Source organism: Giraffa tippelskirchi, chromosome 14 (assembly GCF_054371585.1).
Source record: "Giraffa tippelskirchi isolate mGirTip1 chromosome 14, T2T-mGirTip1v1.2.pri, whole genome shotgun sequence".
NCBI lineage: Eukaryota > Metazoa > Chordata > Mammalia > Artiodactyla > Giraffidae > Giraffa > Giraffa tippelskirchi.
In genome coordinates, this window is record NC_137288.1 from 15,654,994 (window position 1) to 15,679,041 (window position 24,048).

Consider the following 24,048-nt stretch of genomic DNA (forward strand, 5'->3'; position numbering starts at 1 on the left):
GTTATAATTTTCAACTCTAGAATTTCTAGTTGGTTCTTTTCAAACAAAAGATTTTCATCTCTATTATTCTCTATTGCTGAGACATTGTTCTATGGTTTCATTTAGTTCTTGGTATATGGTTTCCTTTAGTTATTTGTAAGTATTTATAATAGTTTATCTAAAAATCTTTGTCTAGTATGTGCAACTTCTGGGCCAGCTCAAGGACAGTTTGCACTTAGTGTTTAACTCCGTTTAGGCTTTTTTTCCCCCCTATTTCTTTGTATATCTCATAATTTTGTTGAAAACTAAATATTTTAAATAATATGATATGATAACTCTGAAAGTCAGACTCTTCCTTGAAAGGTTTGTGGTTGTTGCTACTGTTTGTTCAATAACTCTCCTGGGTTAATGCTGTAAAGTGTACTCTTCCTTGTAGGTGACCACTGAAGCTCTGCTCATTTAGCTTAATGGTCATCTCATGATTGAACAGAGATTTCTTTAAATGATTTGAACCAATAAGTCTCTTGTTCTTTGGGTTATATGTATGTACTGGGGTTCATCTTCAGCACTCCAGCAGTTTACAGCTTTGCTTTAGCCTTCAATTCCTGATTGCACAGAATCTCACAGTCAGCCGGCTATGAGAGATTACAACATTCTCAGGTCTTTCCTGACCATGCCCACAGTCCTGCACATGTATGTGTGCTTATATATTTCCAGGAATATATCAGAGCTTATCAAAGCCTTCTTTGGACAACTCATTCCCCAGCATTTCAAAAAGTTCCTTTATTTTTCTGTTGTAGTAAAATACACATAATATAAAATTTACCATCTTAGCCATTTTAGGGGTACAATTTAATGATATTCATGCATTCACATTGTTGTGCAGTCATCACACTATTATGCTCATAACTTTTCATCTTGTTAAATTCAAACTCTGTACTCATTATGGGCTTCCCAGGTGGCGCTAGTGGTAAAGAATCTGCCTGCCAGTGCAGGAGCCTCAGGAGACACGGATTAGATCCCTGGGTCGAGAAGATCCCCTGGTGAAGGGCATAGCAACCCACTCCAGTATTCTTGCCTGTAGAATCCCTGGCAGGCTACAGTCCATAGGGTCGCAAAGAGTCAGACAGGACTGAAGCGACTTAGCATGCATGCATGCATACCCATTAAACAATAACTTCCAAGAGTTCCCTGCAGTCCAGTCATTAGGGCTCTATGCTTCCACTATAGGAGGCATGGGTTCAATCCCTGGTTGGGGAATTTTTTGAGGAACCTTCCTACTGTTTTCTACAGTGAATGTATCAGTTTACATCCCTAACAACCATACTCTAGGATTCCAATTTCCCCATATCCTCACCAACACTTGTTTTCTGTTTTTGGATAGTAGTCATCCTAACAGGTGAGAATCAGCAGCATTCCTTTTTACTGTCTTTGTCCTAGCTGGTACCTTGACTCAGGTATTTTTGTGGCAATTCCTATGCCCTATGCAGTAATCTTCATACATTACAACCCTGTGAAAAGAATTTTAAGAATTACCTGTATAGTGAAGTGAAGTGAAATTTGCTCAGTCATGTCCGATTCTTTGTGACCCCATGGACTGTAGTCCATGGAATTCTCCAGGCTAGAATACTGGAGTGGGTAGCCTTTCCCTTCTCCAGGGGATCTTCCCAACCCAGGGATTGAATCCAGGTCTCCTGCATTGCAGATGGATTCTTTACCAGCTGAGCCACAAAGGAAGCCCAAGAATACTGGAGTGAGTAGCCTATTGCTTCTCCAGGGAATCTTCCCGACCCAGGAATTGAACTGGGGTTTCCTGCATTCCAGGCAGGTTCTTTACCAACTAAGCTATCAGGGAAGCCAATATATTTTGAAGTTTACATCGAAATTTTCTTGTAATAAATGTAGTTTTTTACCCCAGGGACTGTAGCCTACCAGGCTCCTCCGTCCATGGGATTTTCCAGGCAAGAATACTGGAGTGGGTTGCCATTTCCTTCTCTAGGAGATCTTCCCAACCCAGGGATTGAACCCGGGTCTCCTGCATTGTAGGCAGATGCTTTACCGTCTGAGTCACCAGGGAAGTCTCTAATAAATGTAGTTACAAAAGATAATTTCTGGGGATTTCTCTGGTGGTCCAGTGGATAAGACTCAGAGCTCCCAATGTGGGGGGCCTGGGTTCAACCCCTGATCAGGGAACAAGATCCCACATGCGGCAATGAAGACTGAGCATGCTACAACTAAGACCCAACACAGCCAAATAAATAAAGATTTTTTTTAAAAAAAAGATAATTTCCATCACGTTGTAAAAATTCCATTTAAAAATGAAACTTGTACCATATAATCTTTATTCATTAAACAATTGCTGCAGATTATTCTTAACAAATGTCCTGAGGAAAGGGCTTTTCCCAACAAGTGAGTTCTGACTCAAGTCAAATAAAGACAAACCCTGTGAACAGGGCTTTTCTAGGGACCTGTGAAACAGGTTTAATGATGACAGCTCTATGCATATGGGGCTCTGAGGTGAGCTCCAAACCAGTTCTGCCCCCTGTAAAACTATTAGGCTGCTGGTTTTCAAAGCTGAGGAACAGAGGACAGGAAGTTAAAACACCACAAAGCTTGTCATTCTGAGATTCAGCTGCTTTTCTGGAATAAACACACCTTGCATTGTTGCTTGCAAGCCTTTGATTAATTTCCAGAATTCTCAGAAAGTTGGATTTTTTTACTCTCTTTGCCAGTGCTCTCATTGCTTTTATGGAGGAGCAGATTTTTGCCGATCGTTACTCCACTGTTTTAGAAGTACTTCAAGATTAACTTTTAGGACAACAAATAACTTGTGTTTCCCAAGCTCTTAGCTTTATTGGGTTTCTACCACTCTTTTTGTCTCCTTGCTTCTTGGCCAAGGAAAAGCTTCTCAGTAACAAAGAACTTTTTATCAGAAACATAGTTTACTCAATAGCATATTATGTTTGTAGCAACTGAGTTCTAGGTATTATTCATTCAACAAGCGTTTGTCAGAAGTATCCCTTCTTCCTGAAGGAAAAGAGTGTCAAAATAGATACGATAGATATATAGATAGAAAAAACTTTGTCTTGAAATTATAATGGTCATTTTATTACTTATTTAATATTTAAAAAAAATAAAAGTGAGTTTCATTTAAAGACTGATTCACTTTTGCTTACTGACTTCCTTATTTCATTTGAGATAACTAAAAATTTTAAAGAAGTGAACTCCACCCTCCCCTGCCATTTTTACTATTCTATTGTAGGAATACCAGGTATGGTCAACTATAAAATTCAATAAATATTATCAAGATAATAATGGAATAACAATTTATTTATCTGCAAGCTTTGGGAAATAAGGAGTTGTTACATCTGTGAATTTCCCAATAATTAATGATGTTAGTTTGGGGGAAATGCTTGATTCTTTCTTTTTATTTACTTATTTTTAAAATAGTAGGTTGGTATGGTGTTCTGTTTCACATACGATAATATACGTGTTTCAATGCTATTCTCCCAGAACGTCCCACCCTCACCTTCTCCCTCAGAGTCCATAAGACTGTTCTATGCATCTGTGTCTCTTATTCTGTCTCACATATAGGGTTATCGTTACCATCTTTCAATGCATGAGACAAATGCTCAGGGCTGGGGCGATGGGATGACCCAGAGGGATGGGATGGGGAGGGAGGTGGGGGGGGGGTTCAGGATGGGGAACACATGTAAACCCATGGCTGATTCATGTCAATGTATGGCAAAAACCACTACAATATTGTAAAGTAATCAGCCCCCAACTAAAATAAATAAATTTATTAAAAAAAAAAATAGTAGGTTGGGACTACCCTGGTGGTACAGTGGATAAGAATCCATCTGCCAGTGCAGGGCACATGGGTTCAATCCCTGGTCCAGGAAGACTCCACATGCCACAGAGCAATTGAGCCTGTACACCACGACTACTGAACGCGTGCTCTCAACAAGAGAAGCCACTGCAATGAGAAGCCCACGCACCACAACACAGAGTAACCCCCACTCACAGCAACTAGAGAAACCCCGCACAGTAATGAAGACCCAGCACAGCCATAATTAAAAAAAAAAAAAATAGTAGCTTGATTTCTAGGAAACTTCCAGAAAGTATCATCCTTATCAATGATAAACACATGGATGATCCACTGTTGGGAGATTATTCAAACTAGTTCCTGAGTCCTTTTGATATGACCCTAACAGTCTTTGATAATTCCTTGCTTCTTAGAAGGATGAGATTCATAGGCTCATACAAATTTCTTGACTCATATCTAGAATTAGCCAGTTTGATAAGGAACCCTAGATCTTTTTGAAAGAATGTGTTAGAATACACAGAACAAAATACACAAAGCTAGTGGAGGTGATGGAATTCCAGCTGAGCTATTTCAAATCCTAAAAGATGATGCTGTGAAAGTGCTGCACTCGATATGCCAGCAAATTTGGAAAACTCAGCAGTGGACATAACACTGGAAAAGGTCAGTTTTCATGCCAATCCCAAAGAAAGGCAATGCCAAAGAATGCTCAAACTACCGCACAATTGCACTCATCTCACATGCTAGTAAAATAATGCTCAAAATTCTCTAAGCCAGGCTTCAGCAATACGTGAACCGTGAACTTCCAGATGTTCAAGCTGGTTTTAGAAAAGGCAGAGGAACCAGAGATCAAATTGCCAACATCTGCTGGTTCATCAAAGAAGCAAGAGAGTTCCAGAAAAACATCTATTTCTGCTTTCTTGACTATGCCAAAGCCTTTGACTGTGTGGATCACAATAAACTGTGGAAAATTCTTAAAGAGATGGGAATACCAGACCACCTGACCTGCCTCCTGAGAAATCTGTATGCAGGTCAGGAAGCAACAGTTAGAACTGGACGTGGAACAACAGACTGGTACCAAATTGGGAAAGGAGTACATCAAGGCTGTATATTTTCACCATGCTTATTTAACTTATATGCAGAGTACATCATGAGAAACGCTGGGCTGGAAGAAGCACAAGCTGGAATCAAGATTGCCGGGAGCAATATCAATACCCTCAGGTATGCAGATGACACCACCCTTATGTCAGAATGTGAAGAAGAACTAAAGAGCCTCTTGATGAAAGTGAAAGAGGAGAGTGAAAAAGTTGGCTTAAAGTTCAACATTCAGAAAACTAAGATCATGGCATCTGGTCCCATTACTTCATGGCAAGGAGATGGGGAAACAGTGGCTGACTTTATTTTTCTGGGCTCCAAAATCACTGAAGATGGTGACTGCAGCCATGAAATTAAAAGACACTTACTCCTTGGAAGAAAAGTTATGACCAACCTAGACAGCATATTAAAAAGCAGAGACATTACTTTGCCAACAAAGATCCATCTAGTCAGGCTATGGTTTTTCTAGTAGTCATGTATGGATGTGAGAGTTGGACTATAAAGAAAGCTGAGCACCAAAGAATTGATGCTTTTGAACTGTGGCGTTGGAGAAGACTCTTGAGAGTCTCTTGGACTGCAAGGAGATCCAACCAGTCCATCCTCAAGGAAATCAGTCCTGAATGTTCATTGGAAGGATTGATGTTGAAGCTGAAACTTCAATACTTTGGCCACCTGATGTGAAGAACTGACTCATTTGAAAAGACCCTGATACTGGGAAAGATTGAAGGCAGGAGGAGAAGGGGACAACAGAGGATGAGATGGTTGGATGGCCTCAATGGACATGAGTTTGAGTAAACTCCGGGAGTTGGTGATGGTCAGGGAGGCCTGGCATGTTGCAGTCCAGGGGGTCGCAAAGAGTCAGACACGACTGAGCAATTGAACTGAACTGAACTGGAGTTGATTTAAAGTATGGGGGTGTGGAGTGTGTGTAGGTTACATTCAAATACTGCAGCATTTTATGTAAGGGACTTGACCTTCTTAGGATTCTGTTGGAATAAAGGTAGGACTGTGCTCACCACTTTTCAAAGCCTTTTTACTCTGTCGATAGTGTCCTCTTATGAATAAAATTAAGTTTTTAAGAATTCTAGTGTCTTTTTTTTATTTTGTTACCTGTGCCTTTGGTGTCATATCAAGAAATCATCACCAAACCCGGTGTCCTGAAACTTTCGCCCTATGTTTTTGCCCAAGAATTTTATAGTTTTATGTCTTATATTTAGGCCATGGATCCATTTTGAGTTAATTTTTTATAATGGTGTTAGGGAAGGGTCCAACTTCAATATGACAAAACCATTTTATTTTTTTTTATATTTTTACTTTCCCGTTAGATCAGATCAGACAAGTTCTAAATGAAGGCATTAGCTGGCACAATTCATTGCCATATAATTCTTGGTATAATTACCAGAAATTGAAAAAGTGAATGGCTTTAATGACTGGGCAATAAATCTTCCAAGTCACATATTTTCCAAATCTGTTTTCAGCAAACTTGAATGTGGTCCTAACTGAACTGTTGTCTAATAGACTGTTTGAAATAATTCTAATCATAGACTGCTCTATGGATATTTCTGGCACAAGACTTGGTGAGACTCACAGGCTGAGCATCTTTGTGCTTTCAGAGCTCTCACTCCTGTCTCCTCCTGTCACATGAAAGTTCTCTCACTACCAACACCATGACAGTGAGAAGCAGCAGAAGAATCAGTGCTACCCGTGCCACATTTAGCAATCAATACTTCTCATTAAACTAAAGATTTTTTAAATGTTTACTTTGGAAGGCTAATAATCATTTGTCAAATCTTATAACTATGTTCCAGTCTGATTTAATAATTGCGAAGACTCAATCTGGAAACTTTTTTACTGTAAAAATCTATTTTTGTTTACATTACTTGATTTATAAATGTGATAAAATATACATGCATAAAATTTACCATCTCAGCCATTTTTTAGCATATAGTTTGAAGTGAAGTGAAAGTCGCTCAATCATGTCGACTCTCTGCGACCCCATCGACTGTAGTCGGCCAGGCCCCTCTGTCCATGGAATTCTCCAAGCAAGAATACTGGAGTGGGTAGCTGTTCCCTTCTCCAGAGTATCTTCCCAACCCAGGGATAGAACCCAGGTGTCCCGCATTGCAGGCGGATTGTTTACCAGCTGAGCCACCAAGGAAACACAGTTTAGTAGTGTTAATTACATTCACATTGTTGTGCATCTACTCCAGAACACTTTTCATTTTTCAAAACTAAAACTCTCTACCCAATAGAAACAACTTTGAAATATTTTCACAAAGAAAGACTTACAACCTCAGGGGTAATGTTTAACTTCAGTTTATCTAATTTTGTTGTAGAGAAGAGTGATAGGGTAACCAAGCATAAATTATTAGGATAAAACATCAGGATTAAATTCTCTTGGGGCAGGGAAATGGAAACCAGAGATCAAAGAGAAAAAAGAACCTTGTTGGATTTTTTGATTGTTATAAAAGAGCTCGTTCATTCTATTTTAAAATGCATGATGGTAGTATCAAATGACTATGACATTTAGATTTCATTGGCTATACTTAAAAGATCATTTGATAAAATATTTATTTTTAAATAAAATGTTTACAGCATGCTGGAAATTAGGGCTTCCCTGGTGGCTCAAACAGTAAAGAATCCGCCTGCAGTGCGGGAGTCCTGGGTTCTATCCCTGGGTTACGAAGATTTCCTGGAAGAGGGCCTGGCAACCCACTCCAGTATTCTTGTCTGGAGAATCCCTTGGACAGAGAAGCATGGCAGGCTACAGTCCATGGGGTTGCAAAGAGTCAAACACGACTGAGTGACTAAGCACAGCACAGCTGAAAATTATATCCTTTGCAACTATTTATTTTTAGTATGAAAAATTTAGATGTCAACTTAAAGGTGTATTATCATTTTTATACTGGTAGGTTTTCCTAAATTCTTGACGGGATATGTCACATGTGAAGACCACTGCATTAGGGGAGAAGGATCCCTATGAAATAGTTGAACCAAAATTGAAATTCACTGGAGACTCAAATCCTAAGGTGTTCAGCATCTCACTGTGGACTGTGTCTCCACAGCAGGACTCATGGAAGGGTAGCCACTGAGCCTCACCCCTTCATCTGTTACATTATTCCATAATCAAACCTGTAAAACAGCTATCAACTTCAAGGAAAGTTTTAAGAAAAACTTGCATTACTGTGCCTGGCCTAGGTTAGGAAGTACGTTACACAACTGTATCAAAAGTCTATCTTTCCCTCCTAGCACCACAGAGTAAAAGACAGAATGGAAGGAGAGGTTTACAAATCATGTATCTGATAATGAATTATATGCATATATATATATATAGAGAGAGAGAGAAATCTGTACATATGGCTGCTGCTGCTGCTAAGTCGCTTCAGTCGTGTCCAACTCTGTGCGACCCCATAGACAGGAGCCCACCAGGCTCCGCTGTCCCTGGGATTCTCCAGGCAAGAACACTGGAGTGGGTTGCCATTTCCTTCTCCAATGCATGAGAGTGAAAAGGGAAAGGGAAGTTGCTCAGTCGTGTCCGACTCTTAGCGACCCCATGGACTGTAGCCTACCAGGCTCCTCCGTCCATGGGATTTTCCAGGCAGGAGTACTGGAGCGGGGTGCCATTGCCTTCTCCGTTATACATATGGAGAGAGAGAAAAAGTGAAAACACAGCAGTGGTTGCAGGGTCAGGGGGCCGGGAAATGGTAGTTACTGCTTGATGGGAGCAGAGTTTTAGTTTTATAAGATAAAGAGTGAAGGCGGATGATGGTGGCGATGGTTGTACAGCAGTGTGAATGTACTTAATGCCACTGAACTGTACACTTAAGAATGGTTAAGATGATGAATTTTATGTATATTTTGCCACAATAAAAAAAAGTTCGAAAAAAATGCTTTTATCATCTCACATTTCACACTTCTTTTTGCCCAACTTTGGAACGCATTCAGCATATGAAGCATAGCCAACATACAGCTGGATGGACAAAGCCAGCCTCTTTATCAAATACAAACCAGACTTGCTTTCTGTCAGGAAAAAGTCAGAATTCATCTGCATTTCAAATTAACATGTATTTTGAGGAAAAATACGAAAAGAACTAAGAAACAAATTGAATTTCATCTGAGATTAATACCAAGTGCAGTCAGGACGATAACACGGCAGAACTAACCTATCTAATGCACGCTGCCTCTCATTACTTAAATTATAAGATGTGGCCTAAGGCTAGTAGTGGGAAGAGGGATGAGATGTCTGATGTCCCTTGGAAGGAAGTGAGTGTGTTGTGTCCAGTTTGGGGGAATATTTGACTGAGAATTATAGGTAAAAGCCATAAATATTCTTACTGGTTTCATTAGACATGATTAAACTCTTCTTGTATATTTAGTGAAAAGGAGGCAAGTGCTGATAAAAACTAATTGCTCTGGAAGTTAGTGTATGTGAGATATCAAACAGGAAAGATGATAGGTGACTGTTATTGAAATAAACATCATGATGTGACTGGATAACTGATTATGAAAGAAATCACCTTAAACTTGTGTTGTCTGCTTGATCTCGTGTCCTGAAAAAAGTTTTGCCAGCCCAGGATGTCTCATTGTGTGTAAGAGGGGGTGTGCCTTGCTCTCCAGCAGCCTGGCAGCCTGCTCATGTGTGCGCCTGCTTGGAGAACATGCTGAGAAGTAACGGGGAGAGGGCAAGCGGATGGAGGAGAGCGCGCCCCTGGACCTCAGCGTGTGGAGCAGGCTTTAGTTTAATTAGCCACTGAAGGCGGCTTTTCCCAAACTTGAAGTTTTTTATTCCAGGGGCAATGAAGAATAGTGTTTTCCTTTGCTTTATAAAAGGGAAATGAGATCTGAGACTGTTTCTCAGAGATCTGTGTAAGTTGAGGTCTGGAGATATTCCCTTTAAATCAGTGGTTTTATCTGCATGATTCCCAGACCAGCAGCATCAGCTTCTCTTGCGAACTTGTGAAAAATGCACATTCTTGGGCTGCGTTCCAAATTAGCCAGTTCCAGAACTCAGAAGTCCTCCATGACTGATGCCTCCCCAAATTTTAGAGCCACTCACACCTGCATTGTTTGAGTTGCATTGCCCTTGTAGTTGACATAATCTCTAGATGATGTAACTATTAGTTTTTATGAAAACATTAGACATTTCATTTTTGTGTGTTTTGGAACCAATGTAATTAGTTTTCAGTTATATAGAAGAGCACAGAGTCTGTCCTGCCTGATGAAAAAAGTTCCCTTTTGCCAAGTGAGGAACAACAGCATGTCCTAAGCCAGCAGCCTCAGTCCAAACAAACAGGCGGTGTCCTTAGATCGCTGGACAGGTCAGCCTGCGGGAGATGACCCAGGGTACGCCTAGCAGGTGGCCTGGAGGTCTGCAGGCAATGCTGTGGGCATTTGAGCCAGAGCCAGGGGCTGACAGGAAAGAGGTGGGCCCGGCATGTTTCCCAGAGCAGGGCAGCGAGCTGCATCTTTTTTAAAGGGACCTGCTCTGTCTTTTTAGCCAGAACCCATGCTCCTGCCTCCCAAAGGTTTGTGAAGCATGGTTTTCACCAGGTTCTTTTCTTCTTTCAATTTTGCTGCCACTTCTGATCCTTTTGAAGTGCAGCCATTTGGTGTTTTTAAAATGCAAATCATATCCAGTCATTTCCTTCCTTAATATTAAAACTGCCCAGGACTTCCCATTCCCCTTAGGGAAGAGTTCAGAAGTTGCCGCTGGCCTTTGCTTCACTTGCGCATCTGAGTGTCTGATGGCTGTCCCAGGCTGTGCAGACAGTGTGGCCCAGCCTGGGGATGCCCCAGGGTCCCCAGTGAGGGAGGGGCCCCACCCTACAGCGTGAGCACCTCTCCTGGGGTCCACAGGACAGGGGTCCATGCACGTGAACTGTTCCCCCACGCTGCCATCTCCCTTCTCTTGTGGGCTCCACGAGGACTGGGGTGCTGATGCAGCTGTGTCCAGGCCTCTGGGAGGCCCGGCCATGACGCCTCATCTTTGATGCCTGTCCCTGCTGTTCACGCGCCCGCTGTCTGTTTCCTCCTAGTTTGGAGCCGAGTTCCGAAGGTTCTCTCTGGACCGCCAGAAGCCTGGGAGGTTCGAAGACTTCTACAAGCTCATCGTGCACACCCACCACATCGCCAACACCGAGGTGACCATCGGCTATGCGGACGTGCATGGCGACCTGCTGCCCATCAACAACGATGACAACTTCTGCAAGGCCGTCTCCAGCGCAAACCCCCTGCTCAGGGTTTTCATCCAAAAACGAGGTACTCAAGAGGCTGAGCCCATGCTCCTGCTTGGCGCTCATTTAAAAAATAAATACACTTTCCAATTTTGTCTGTCATTTCAGAACCATGTTACTCTGATTTCTTTAATTTATTTTCTAATTGGAGGAAAACTGCTTTACAATGCTGTTTGGTTCCTGCCGTACAACAACACAAATTATATCTATATAATATATAACCTCCCTCTTGAGCCTCCCTCCCCTCCGCCCATCCCACTTACTCTGTTTTCTAGCCTTTGATGAGAGACTAAAGAAATTAAGATCAGTTTGGTCAACATTAATTTCTTAGAAAATATTCTTAACAATATTTAAACTGCATTTTCCACCTGAAATTGTATTGACTCATGATTTTTAAATACTGAGGAAAAATGACATCGATATTTTCAGTATTTTAACTGGATTCATTAGCCAGTAACCCAAGAATTAAAGTAAAGGTTGTTAATATATGTTTTCCACTGTCTTTTTAGGGTTGGAAAAAAACGTAAGCTTTAGATTATAACTTTGGTTGGTTTTTAGCTCTGAAGGCCTGTAACAGCAATATCAGTTTATGTGAAAATAAATCGCTAACACAGGTTAATGGCTGAGGTGGGGGCACTCCGGTGGATTTACTCCTCAGAGCTGCACATTAGACTTGTTTTCTTGTCTCTGGGCTTGGGAGAACCTCAACAATTCTAAATACCGTCCTGAAGAGAAGGACACTAGCAGGGGAGGCCTGGCGTGGGGAAAGGGCGCTTTCCAATTCCCATGTGCTGACTGTCCCTCCTTCCTTGAGGGGCCTCTGCGCCGCCCTGGGGGAGCAGTGTGGTGGGCGCGGGCACCTGCTCACCGTGTTCGCAGCTGCGGGCTCCGCCGTCCGGGGAGGAGGGAGACTGGACTTAGTCCCTGGGGCTGTGGGGTCTTCCCGGAGACCGGAAGCAGCCGCCGTGTGCGGGCGGAAGGCCCTCCGGGACACGAAGCCCAGAGCTGCTGGCGTGGGGCCGGGGACCTGGTTCTCTCTCCTCCACCTGAGTCCCTGCTTGACTGACAGTGTTCTTACATCGCTCGCCCACCAGTTGTCCTGTGGCGAGGGGGCCACGCATGCAGAGCGCTCTGAGCGTCGGCCAGGGCTGGCCTCCTGTGTGCGGTGTTGGAGGGGACGTGGAGGAGGGCCCGCAGGGGGGCCGCTGACCTCACCTCGATCTGGTTCTCTGGCACCAGATCAGAAGCGCTGCATCTGCAGCCCTGGCTGAGCCGGGGTGTCCTGCTGCTGGTCCCGAAAAGTCAACACAGCTGCCACTTCCTCACGGTGATGGGGGTGGGGCGGGCGCTGGCGCTCCTGGGCAGTCGCCTGGGCTTCGGGCCCTCCACGGCCCCTCCTTCTGTGTGGCTATACCTGCGCCCATTGCCCCTCACGTCTGGGTGCCTGTTCTCCTGCGACCCTCTCAGCCAGGCCTGAGCTCGATTAGCCTGCATCCCCGCCATCCTCTCGTCCCTTTATTCTGGCTTCTCCGTGTTGTATCGTCAGTTGCTCCCAGGGCTGGTGTGTGGTCCAGATCCCACGTTCACAGCTCTGCCGGCCATCCCAGGTCGTGGCGTCGTCTCCCGAGGTGCAGAGAGTGAGGTGTGGGTGTGAAGCCGTGCGAGTCTTTGGGAAACGGGTCTCTGTGCCGCTGGCACGTGCAGTAGGCTGGGAGGCACTACGGGTGCCCTTGTGACACACCTGTGCCGTCAGCTCACCAGGAGAGGCGGGACGCTGCCAGCAGGGCCGCGCACATGGCTCTGCTGCTCGGTGTGCGGGCTCAGGCCCCGCGTCCTGTCCTGTGTAATTTTGCTTTTTCCCTGGCCTCACAGAAGTGGCCCAAAGATTAACCAGCTGCCGCAGGGCTCTAACCCTCTTGTAAGCGTTTCGAGGGCGGGGGCTTCGCCTCCAGCCGCTGCCTTTCTGTTGCGTGACCGCACGGGGTGTGCTCACCCCCGCCCCCAGCAGTCTCTCAGGGACCCTGAGAGCAGGGGGTGCTCACCCCCGCTTCCCCCCCCCACCCCAGCAGTGTCTCAGGGACTGTGACCACAGGGCGCGCTCACACCCCTGCCCCCAGCACTCTCTCAGGGACCCTGACAGCAGGGGGCGCTCAGCCCCGCCCCCAGCACTCTCTCACGGCCCGGCAGCCCTTGAGCCTACCGTTCTCACCGGTTCTGTGGGGGAGCCCACCTCGGGGTGTTGTCGGGCTTCAAGAGGAGAATGCTCCCGCTGTGTAGGAAGCCTGGCCCCTCGATCCCATCGTTGTCGCCGGGAGAGGCAGGGGCAGCTGTGCTTCTGCGGACGGCGGGCAGGAAGCACCACCCTGACGCCCACCATGCTCAGGAAAGGCCCACCAGCCCTGTGACGGGGCCGTCCTTCCTGGGTGGACTGGCCTGAGAGTCCTGGAGGGAACACTCCAACCCCACATGCTTTCCCACAGCATGGGTTCTGAGCTTTGGGTCACAGAAATGCCATTTCTGTGATTTTACTGTAACCACATCTGCTCTGGCATCTACTTCATAACGTTCTGTACGTTGATGGTGGATGAACAGATAAACGAAATGCGGTGTATCTGCCCACTAAGGTATTCTTCAGTCATAAGAAGGAGTGAAGCGCTCCGGGGTCCAGCCTGCAGTACAGATGGAAAGGAAGGCCTCGTGGATGAAAGCGGCCTGTGTTGTAGGACTCCACGCACGATCCACTGCGTCGGGTGCGGGTTCTGTTTGTGACCAGTTTATCTGTAACCGCGCTTTCACGGCTGTCTGCCGACGCGCACAGGTTGCCAACGCACGTTCCCGCCAAGGCAGAGTAGGCGCTACTCTGCCTACCTGTTGAGGCTCACACTGTGAACTGTGTGCTTTTCACGGTCTGTTTAGTGCCACATTTTCCACATTTTTCTTTTTCTTTTTTCTTAATGTATTCAAATACATATAACATAAAATTTAGCAGTGTAGGGGCTTCCCTGTTGACTTAGTGGTAAAGAATCCACCTGCCAATGCAGGAGACACAGGTTGGACCCCTGATCCAGGAAGATCCCACATGCTGCAGAGTCCCCAAGTCCATGTGCCGTAACTACTGAGCCTGCGCCCTAGAACCTGGGGGCCACAACCAGAGAAGCCACCACAATGAGAAGTCTGCGCACCGCAGCGAGAGAGTAGCCCCCCATCTCCGCAACTAGAGAAAAGCCAGCACAGCCACGGAGACTCAGCACAGCCAAATAAACAAATAAAATTATAAAAAGAATAGTTTAGCATTGGGACCATTTAAGTGTTCAGTTCACTGGCATTAAATATGCTCCTGCTGTCGTGCAGCAGCCACCACCATCCGCCCCTGTAACTTCATCTCATAAAACTGAATCAATCTACCTGTTGAACACTGACTCCCATTTCCCCTCCCTCAGACCTGGCAACCACCACTTTTTGCCTCTATGATTTTGACAACTCTGAGTACCTCATATAAGTGATATTAGACAGTATTTGTCCTTTTGTACTGGCTTATTTCAGTGACTGAGCAAAATGTCCTCCAAGCTTCATCCATGCTGTAACCTATGTCACAATTTACTCCTCCTTTAAGGCTGAATAATAGTCCATTCTATGACTACCACGTTTTGCTTTTCCACTCATCCATTGATGAACACGTGGGTTTCTTCCACGTTAAGCTATTGTGAATAATGCTGCTGTGAACATGAGAGACAAAAAGCTCTTTGAGACCCTGCTTTCAATTGCTGAGTATGAACCTAGAAGTGGAATTGCTAGGTCACATGGTAACTGTATTTTTTATTTTTCTGAGGAAGCCCCATACTGTTTTCCACAGTGGCTGTTCCATTTTACGTTCCCACCAACAGGGAATAGGGGTTCCGGCCTCTGTACATGCACACCAACACCTGTTTTCTGGTTTGGGGGTAATAGCCATTCTGATGGACCTGAGCTAGTAGCTCACTGTAGTTTTGATTAGTGTTTCCCATTACTAGTGATGTTGAGCATCTTTTCACTTGCTTAATCGTCATTCATGTGCCTTCTTTGGAGAGATATCTATTCAAGTCTTTGGCTCATTTTGTGCTGGGTGGTTTGTTTCTGGTTGTAGAGTTTTGGTTCTCTATTTATCTGGATATTAATCCCTCATTCAGATACATTATTTGCAAATATGTTTTCCTGTCCTGAGGGTTGCCTTTTACTCAGTGGACTGTGTCTTTTCTAAGATATAAATGTACCTTTGTCTGTGCTGCATCTTAGTTGTGGCATGCAGGACATTTAGGTGCAGCACGTGAACTCTTAGTTGTGGCACCTGGGATCTAGCTCACTGACCAGGGATCAAACCCAGGTCCCCCACACCCATAGCCTTCACACCTGCAGGTTCCTTTCCCTCTGCACTTACTAGACTTATCCCTCCTCTGCCCAGGGCTGTCTACTGTTACAAGCTGTGGGGGTTTTCCCCTTGGATGGGTAAAAGATGTCATTGTACCTTTCACTTTAATGCTTTGCCCACTTAAGAATAACAGCAGTCCCCAGAATGAAGTACTCACAGTGGAGGAATCCAAATCCGGTCAAAATTCTCTCCCTCCCGGCACACTCCACCCCACCCTCGCCCCCGCACACTCCTGTCCTCCCCGGGCCTGTGAGAACAGCGGGAGACTGACCCAAGGCTGAGGGAATGCAGGAGAAGACCAGCAAAGGCACTGGGAGTGTCTCTATTTTCAGCAGAATAAACAGGAAGTGTAGACACTCACTTGTCACCACTTACCCACAAAATAAAACCTCCCAGTACTAGTGACCCCTGTGTTTTTATCATCTATGAGACGGGCCTGTACCCCTCAGGCCCCAGACCACGACCAGAGGAGGGGCCCTAATGGAATCTCAGCGGCTCTCTGCCCCTGTGGTAAGGGGCCTCCCACAGTGCCAGCGGAGGCTTGATGACTTAAATATACCAAAAGATTTCCAGCATAATTAGAGGACTCTCAGCTGTTTACTTTTAACATAAACATAAATGTGGGTCATTTGCATGGGTCTGTTAACTGTTCTTGGCATTCTGACATTCTTTTGGGTTCCTAGAATGAGGAAGATACATTTTAAAACTTTTTTGATTATCAGAAACTGCATCATTGGGGGTAGGGTGGGGAGGTAAGGGTATTTGCTTGTGATGTCACTTAAGTGAGTTGCCAGAAAAACTAATTAAGGGATGTTCTTCAAAATAAGTTGGTTGCGAATTTGGTTACAGATACTGGCAGAATCTATAATTTCTGCTTTATAAATGCTTTTCTTGGATTTTGCATTAAGTAGCAGGAGGTGTGTTTGGTTTTGGAGTTAGGGGTTCACTGCTGAGCAGGAAGCACTCAGTGGGTGTAATATTTTAAGTTGCCACAACTGAATTTCTGTATTTTTCTCCACATTTTATTCTGTTTCCTAAGATACCAGCTAAGGTTTTGAGGCTGTGTGTTGAGGGTAGGGTATAGATGTAATTTCACTGAATTCACTTCCTCTCTGTGCCCACACTTTTTGGAACAGGCGTAGAATGTGCAGGTAAACACCCTCTGCTATGGGAGATGTTTCACAAGACACTTTTGCTTTTTTGTCACTGATTTCTGGAAGTTTACATGTTTGGAGAATTTCCTTTTATTTTCTAATTATAAAAAAGGACAAAAATTCTCCCACTGCTCTACCGTGGGAACATGCAGAAAACAAAACGCCTGAAGCCCGTGTTCACCCTGGAGTGGGAGTGGATGTGGGAGAGAATGTGCTGACGCAGCTCATTAAAAGCAAACAGAGCCCGACCGCACACCGTCCAGAAGAGTCCAGGGCTTGTCCTGGGGAGGCTGGCCACTCTGGAGGCGCCGTCAGACAGCCAGGGCCACCCCATCTCCTAGACGCGCTCCCTCCATCCATTTCACTGCAGCTTCCCCTCCAGTTGGGCCTTTGGGAGGGAGGGGAGACACAGCTGGCTGATCCTGTTCTCTGACCGCCCCACAGATACCTTGTATATAAACAGTGAGCGTTTACACAGATGGAATCTACTCCTTTCTTATTTACTTGCTAGTCATATATACTTTTCAATGTTTTCAAGCCCATAGTATATTAATAATTTGGATTCTTTTTAAAATCTTTACACATCACAAACATATCCTAGGTCATTAAATCCTTTGTAAAACATTTGTTTTAAAAAATGTTTTGTTTTGCTTTTTTCTGGGACATCCCTGGTGGTCCAGTATAAGAATCTGCCTGCCAGTGTAGGGGACACAGGCTCAATACCTGGTCCAGGAAGATCCCACATGCCGCAGGCAACTAAAGCCCATGTGACACAGCTTCTGAGCCTGTGCCCTCGAGCCTGCAAGCCACAGCTTCTGAGCCCCTGTGCTGCAATTACTGAAGTCCAAGCACCTAAAACCTGTGCTCCACAACAAGAGGTGCCACCATAATGAGAAGTCTGTGTACAGCAGTGAAGAGTAGCCCCAGCTTGCCACAACTAGAGAAAGCCCTTGCACAGCAACAAAGATCCAGGGCAACCAAAAATTAATTAATTTAAAAAGAAATGTTTAAAAATTTTGTTTAACTATTTATAACATATTTGTAAAAGAAAATTCAAACAACATGGAAATAACTCCACCACCCTGAGGTGATCACTGTTAGTAGTTTGGTGAGGCGCCTCCAAACCCCTTGGTGTAGATACAACTCGTTGGATACAGTTTTATATAAACAGGGTCATAATACACATACTACAGAGATTATTTTAGTCTAGCATCACATTTTTGACTCCTTGTAGATTATATAGTATTTACCATCTTTTTAACAGACATAGCAATTGTATGAATGTAACAAACTGTAACTAATCCCATATTAATTTAAACTGTTCCAATTTTTCACTATAGTAAACTGTGTTGTACCTTTTATATAAGTGTCAGATTCAGGATTAATTGGTAGAAATGTTCTTGCTGGATTAAAAGGCATATTTTTAACTAAAGTGTATTTATGCCAGCGGGCCTCTCTTTAGCAGGGCATTAAAATGACATTTGAATTGGGTCTTTTAGAACACACCTTTGAAGACTGTTCTTATGTGGCATGAAAACTTGTGAGCTTTGAATTGACCCTCCTGAACACTGCAGTGAGGCCAGCAAGAGTCTAGCAGCGCTGTGGGGTGAGGGGCTGCCCTCGCTGAGTTCAGGGAGCCCCTCCCAGCCAGGTCTCCCTGGGGGACCTTCAGGATGGGGCTCCTGGGGAGAGACTATGCAGTGGGGACTGTACCTGCTGAAGCAGCATGCTTCCACAGGGTCCAGAGGATCATGGGGCTGAACATGGTCACGATGTTGTTTTCCTGTCTGGTCCAAGCGGGTCATTTGTGGCAATTAACACGTGTATTTAAGCTGGTTCTCAGTGAGCATGAGCTCAAGGATTTCCAGTCTGATGGGAAATAAGGCCCAAGAACAGAAGCACGGGTTGGGGCTTTCTTTTCATATTTGAGCTGATAATCCTGGTTGTCAAGCTGCCAGTGTGAGGATTTCTCTTTGTAAAAATCTGTCTAAACACACAAAGCAGCAGACTCCTCTGATAACGTAACAGGGCCGTGTTTCTGTTTCCAGGGTGGGTTAGGGTTATGTGCCATTGCCCATTTTTAGAAAGGAGAGATTCTTTGGCCTTCTGGAGCAGCCCTGCCTGTAGACTCTGCGACTGTACCTCCAGCCTCCCCTGTGTGCCTGGCGCTGAGGCACCTCCCACAGAGGCAGAGCCCCAGGGCCCACCTAGCATTCAGGCCAGCGAATATGGCCGTTCCTTTCTGGACTTGCTGAGTCTCCAGCTCTGTGGCAAGCAGGTTGGTCCTGTTTGTCCTTTGGGGAGTGGGCCACGGGGCCACTGCAGCTCTAGAGAGGGGCCGGGTCCCGCAGGCTGTACAGGGTGTGCCAAGGCTGATGCAGAGCCATGGGGAGGTTTAAGCAGATGTTCTGTGAACTGGTGGAGTATCCTGGTTTATAAAGTGGTTGGTTAAAACAGAGATTTCCCTGGTAGTGCAGTGGGTAAGAACCTGCCTGCCAATGCAGGAGACGTGGGCTTGATCCCTGGTCCAGGAAGATCCCACATGCCATGGAGCAACTAAGCCCAAGAGCCACAACTACTGAGCCTTGTGTCACAACTACTGAAGCACAAGCACCCTAGAACTCACATACTGCAACTACTGTGCCCAAGCACCTAGAGCCTGCGCTCCGCAACAAGAGAAGCCATCCCAGTGAGAAGTCCCTGCACCAAAACAAAGCGTAGCCTCTGCTTGACACGACAAGAAAAAAGCCAAGCAAAGCAACGAAGACCCAGAGCAGAAAAAAAAAAAAGTGGCTGGCTAAAACATCTTTTGTTTAGGTGAGAAGTAGTTGATGAGTATTAATCTTAAATGTTTAAAGATCTTAACCATTTTGCATTTGATGCATTTTTGCTGGAAAAAAGCTCCAGGATACTGGAAACTTAAGTCTTCTTTCTTACCCATCTAGTCTATACCTGCCTGTGTTCTCACAGTCAGTGAGCTGAGGAAGCTGTTTTCACTCCTGTTAGTAATCGCTTTGAATCCAATTAAATGCCACTCCATTTGGAAGGAAATCTTTTGGGGAGAGAATGAAGACAGCTGGAGGAGAACGTGCACTTGGTATGGGCTCCATAGGAACCCCCAGGGAGGAGGCTGCACCCCGGAGCAGCTCCCGTGAAAGCGCCCCACACAGAGACACTAAGGGTGCTCTTGGGACAGGCCCCCTAGCTCTGTGTGGCTATTTCTGTTTAAAGGGCTTCTCATGGCGGAGGACAGCTGTGGAGACCGGAGGCAGATGGAAATCCAGGGGCTGTGTCTTCAGGACTCCCCTCCACGGTGATCCAGCCTCAGTGGGCTCACCAGCGGGGAGGAGGGAACCGTTGTGATCAGGCAGTGGCCCAGGAAAGGAAGCCCTGCCTTCAAAGAATGGTCCCAAACCCAGAATGAAGCCACTCTGTGCCGCCTTCCTCCAGGCCGAGCTCACAGCTCTGGAGACGCTTGCTTGCTCCTTTTTACCTTTTCCTTCTCCTTCCTTCCCAAACTCTGGCCTGGCTCCCAGCGCTGCGGACTGTTTCTAAGCCTTCTGCCTGTCTTGCCCCCTCCTCTTTCTCTCTGGCTGCACTGGGCGGGGCTGACTCCCTGCGCGTCACTCCCTCCTGGTTCCACAGCTTAGACTCAGGACTGGGCCCTGACGCACCGCCCGGCCCCAAGGCAGCCTCGGGGATCCTCGTCATGTTGTCATGTTCGTATTACAGCGCATCGAGGCACCTCACATGGGCATCTCACACTGTGGCTTCTGTATGTTTGTGTCGTTGCTTGGCTCCGTCGCAGCCTGCTTGTTTCCCTTTAACGTCCATTCCTCCCTAAGATCCATCGCTGTTACCTGCCTCCTCAGGGAGCCCTTAAAAGTGGCTCCCCTGTGGTCCGGAGACCACTGGCATCAGCGCCCCAGGGAAGGGAGGGGCTTGTGAGACGCTTGTCCCAATTGCAGCCAGGACCCCCAGGTGAAGGTCAGAGCTGCTCCTCCAGCGCCTCGTGTTCACAGCCCCAGAAAGCACCTATCTCTTCTACTCTCACAACAAATGCTCATTTAACAGTTTGCTATTGACCAAGGACTTTCCAGCTATCACGTGACTCTCACAACAAACCAGGCTGTATGATTGTTCTCATTTTGTGCATGATGAAACTGAAGCTTCAGAAAAGGTCAAAGCTTCCAAACATAATTCTCAACTGAAGTTGTTTGGAATCTATTTAAAATAGCCCCTAGTGAGGGCTTATCTGGCACCTTTCAACAAAGGATGTACAGGGGTGACATCCAGGTATTTCACTGTGATGGGTGTGACATGTGACTGTCGGCAATCAGAGGAAGCCCCAGCCTTGGGAGCTGGAACCAAGGTGGGCACCCCATCACGACCGTGTTGTCTTCCTGTCACCAGGAGAGCCCTTATTTAGAATACAGTCGACTTCAGTGGGACCTCAGCACGAGGTGCTTATTGTGGGAATGGTTTACCTGTGCTGGTTTGGAGTCCAGAGATTAACATTTCCATCATGAACTTTTCTCTTTTCCAGAGACGTAAGCAAGATTTGGATTTCCTCTTGCATAGTGATCTGTCTTCCTGTTTTTGCCGTTTTCTCTGTGCTTTCCACCCTCTCTGGTGGGAAAGTGATTCAGCCTTTAGCCGCGGCTCTCATAAACCCGAGCTATCTTGTAGTGTTTAACAGGTGCAGGCGGACATTAGGGCAAGACTGACGGTCGGCTCTGGAGCTGCTCTTTCCTGTGTTGTCTTCCGTAGGGACACCAGGGCAGGCCATGCCCCCAGCCCGCCCACCACACTCCCCATCCCACAAGAACCACCAAGGGAGGGAGGTGCCCTGGAGAGCTGCGTCTTGTCGGCCTGCAGAGGAGAGTCCTGACACCACCCACGTCGACTGGTGAAGGCTGTTTCATTGTGAGAAAGGATAGGCAACATCACACTGACCATTTTACCCCTTTTTGAGTGTGCAGATCAGGGGCACTCAGCACATTCACACTGATGTGCAAACACCACCCATTTCCTGAACACTTTTGTCTCCCAGCTGGAACTGCACCCGTTAAAAATAGTGTGTTTTAGTGAGTTAAATCAAATGCCAAAAAGTACCTCTGTCCATGTAAGTATAAATCCCTATAAAATGCCCATGGGGCACATTTATAGCTGGTAAACGTCTACGGTCTTGTTAGAATTGCTAATCCAAGGTGAGGGATTACACTCTTTCAAACAGTAAATCACTTAGGAAATAACCGTCCCTTGCTAGTAGAGTTGTCACATCCCTGCAGAGATCCCACGCCTTCCTGGGGGCTGTGTCTGTGGCCGACCCTCCCCCTGGTTCCCATGCACTGACTGCACCTGGCCTGGAGGCCGGCAGCGGGGGCTGTGCTTCTTGGACTTCAGCTGCATGTGATCTCAGCAGCTCCGGACACGTCAGGGCGTCAGCAGTGACTCAGAGGGTCGAGTGCCCTAACTGGTCTTCCTCTTGCTGGGACCCCAGTGAGCTGGCGAATGCAATCTGTGTCATGACATGGGTTTGCGTGTTGGGACAGAGGCCCCTGAGACACCGGGACCCCTCGGCCAACAGCCGTGCTGCCTGTCTGCCTCCCTGCAAACCTTCCTCCTTCCGCCTCCCAGACTCAGACGAGGGGAGCCAGGTGACGGCCAAGCCCGCATGGCTCCCACCTGTGGCTAATAAGCCTTGAACTTGGAGCCACCCCAGTCTCTTTAAGCATCTTTTAGTGGATGAAATTTCTTCATGCAGCTGACACTGAAAACACCAAATGCATGTTTTTGATGCTCAGGACCATCAGAGGGCAGAATATGAACCTGAGGTTTAGATTCAGGGTTTGTCAGCGTGAAGAAGAGAACCCCCAAACCATCTCTCCAGCAGCTTTCTGGCGGCCCTCATTGTCGAGGCGCGTGGGCACACTTAGCTAGCTCACACTGACAGATCTCCTGCGCCAGCAGAATCAGTGGAATCGCTGTAATTCAGAAGGTGAGGGGACCCTGCACTCGATGCGGCAGCTCCCCAGGCTTTGCACGAGGAGGTTTCCAGATCCCACGGCCCTGGGTCCTCCTCAGGTCCCTTGGGAGATCCCTGCCAACCACACTCTGTTGTGAGGTGCTGCTGAAAGTAAAATAAGTCCTCCTCACCTTTGTTACTTTTTAAGTCCTCATCCACTGGTGCCGCAGACCAGTTAACCTCGTGTGCTGTGAGCTGCTGGGGTCACTCTGCAGACACTCTCTGCCAGGCCCCGTGGTAACTGACTGGCAGAGGTCCTGGCACCCTCAGGACAGGGGTGAAGGGAGCTGCAGAGACTGTGTGTGTTTCACCAGGTGTCACGTGTCAGGTTCAGGTCTGTTGTCACAGCGGGAACTCAATGAGCCCTGTTTCCTGCGAAAGGAGGTGGTTTTGTCGTGTGGGCTGTAGGGGCTGGGCAAGACTCCCGGGGCTGCGGAGCCTCACAGGCAAGCCCTGCGTCCTCGAGTCCATGGTCTCTCTGAGGGGGGTGACCTGTCCCTCCTTTACAAAGGACAAACCTGAGTCCCAGAGAGGTCATGTGGCTTCTCAGAGGTTCGGGTGTCTCTGCGTCTCCTCCCACAGCTGGAGCTGCGAGTGAAGGAGGCTGTGGCTCTCTGGGGCAGTCAGCAGAGGAGCTGGGCACTTGCGCAAGCCTGGCCCACAGGCTGCAGTTTCCATGGGCCTAAAGGCAGCATCAGAAAGTGTCCCTGGACAGACTACAAATTCCTCTGGAACGCAAGAAGGACGCACACTGTGGTTCCTGGCTGCCATGGTTTTTCCGCCTTGGATGCCCCTGCTGTCCAGCCCCTCTGCTGACCTGGCTTGTCACCAGGGTACCGGGCAGCTCTTCAGAAAGAGCAGGAAGATGATCTATTCAGCTCTTAAAATCTGAGTCCTCAGGATGTCCAGAGGAGAAAACACAGGGTGCAGAATTGTGTGCACACGATGTTATGCTGAGCAGGCGTTAAGTCTGTGTTCATACCTGCTCGTATTTGCACAGACAGACTCTGGGGTGATTGATAAATGAGCAAAAGTCACAGCTTCAGGTGGGGGTGGGGAGCAGCTAAGGCCATGGGGTTTGCTCCTGGGGTGATGACAGTGCTCTGGAATTAGGCAATAGTGATGACTGCACAGCTGAGTGCACTGTTATCGAGGGCCACGTCAAACAAGGCTCAGCCAGCAGTGTAAGCGTCTTCTTGAAGCAGGTGTTTCACTTGACTTTGAGCCTCTACCATGTATATAACACGAGCTGGTCTTCAACTCTGCTCTGGATTCTTGGACTAAGGGCCCCTGTGAAGCTGTGTCTTCTGAAGGGTCTTCAGAGTGTATGG

The 24,048-nt window shown here is 46.5% G+C and overlaps 1 protein-coding gene across 1 annotated transcript in view; it reads left to right on the forward strand.

Moving 5' to 3' along the window:
• PARD6G (par-6 family cell polarity regulator gamma) overlaps window positions 1–24,048 on the forward strand; it is a 73,193-nt gene that overhangs the window by 26,418 nt on the left and 22,727 nt on the right. Inside the window, exon 2 of the mRNA XM_081563081.1 lies at window positions 10,933–11,155. Within this exon, the coding sequence (XP_081419207.1) occupies window positions 10,933–11,155 (223 nt within the window). The remainder of the gene's footprint in view (window positions 1–10,932; window positions 11,156–24,048) is intronic.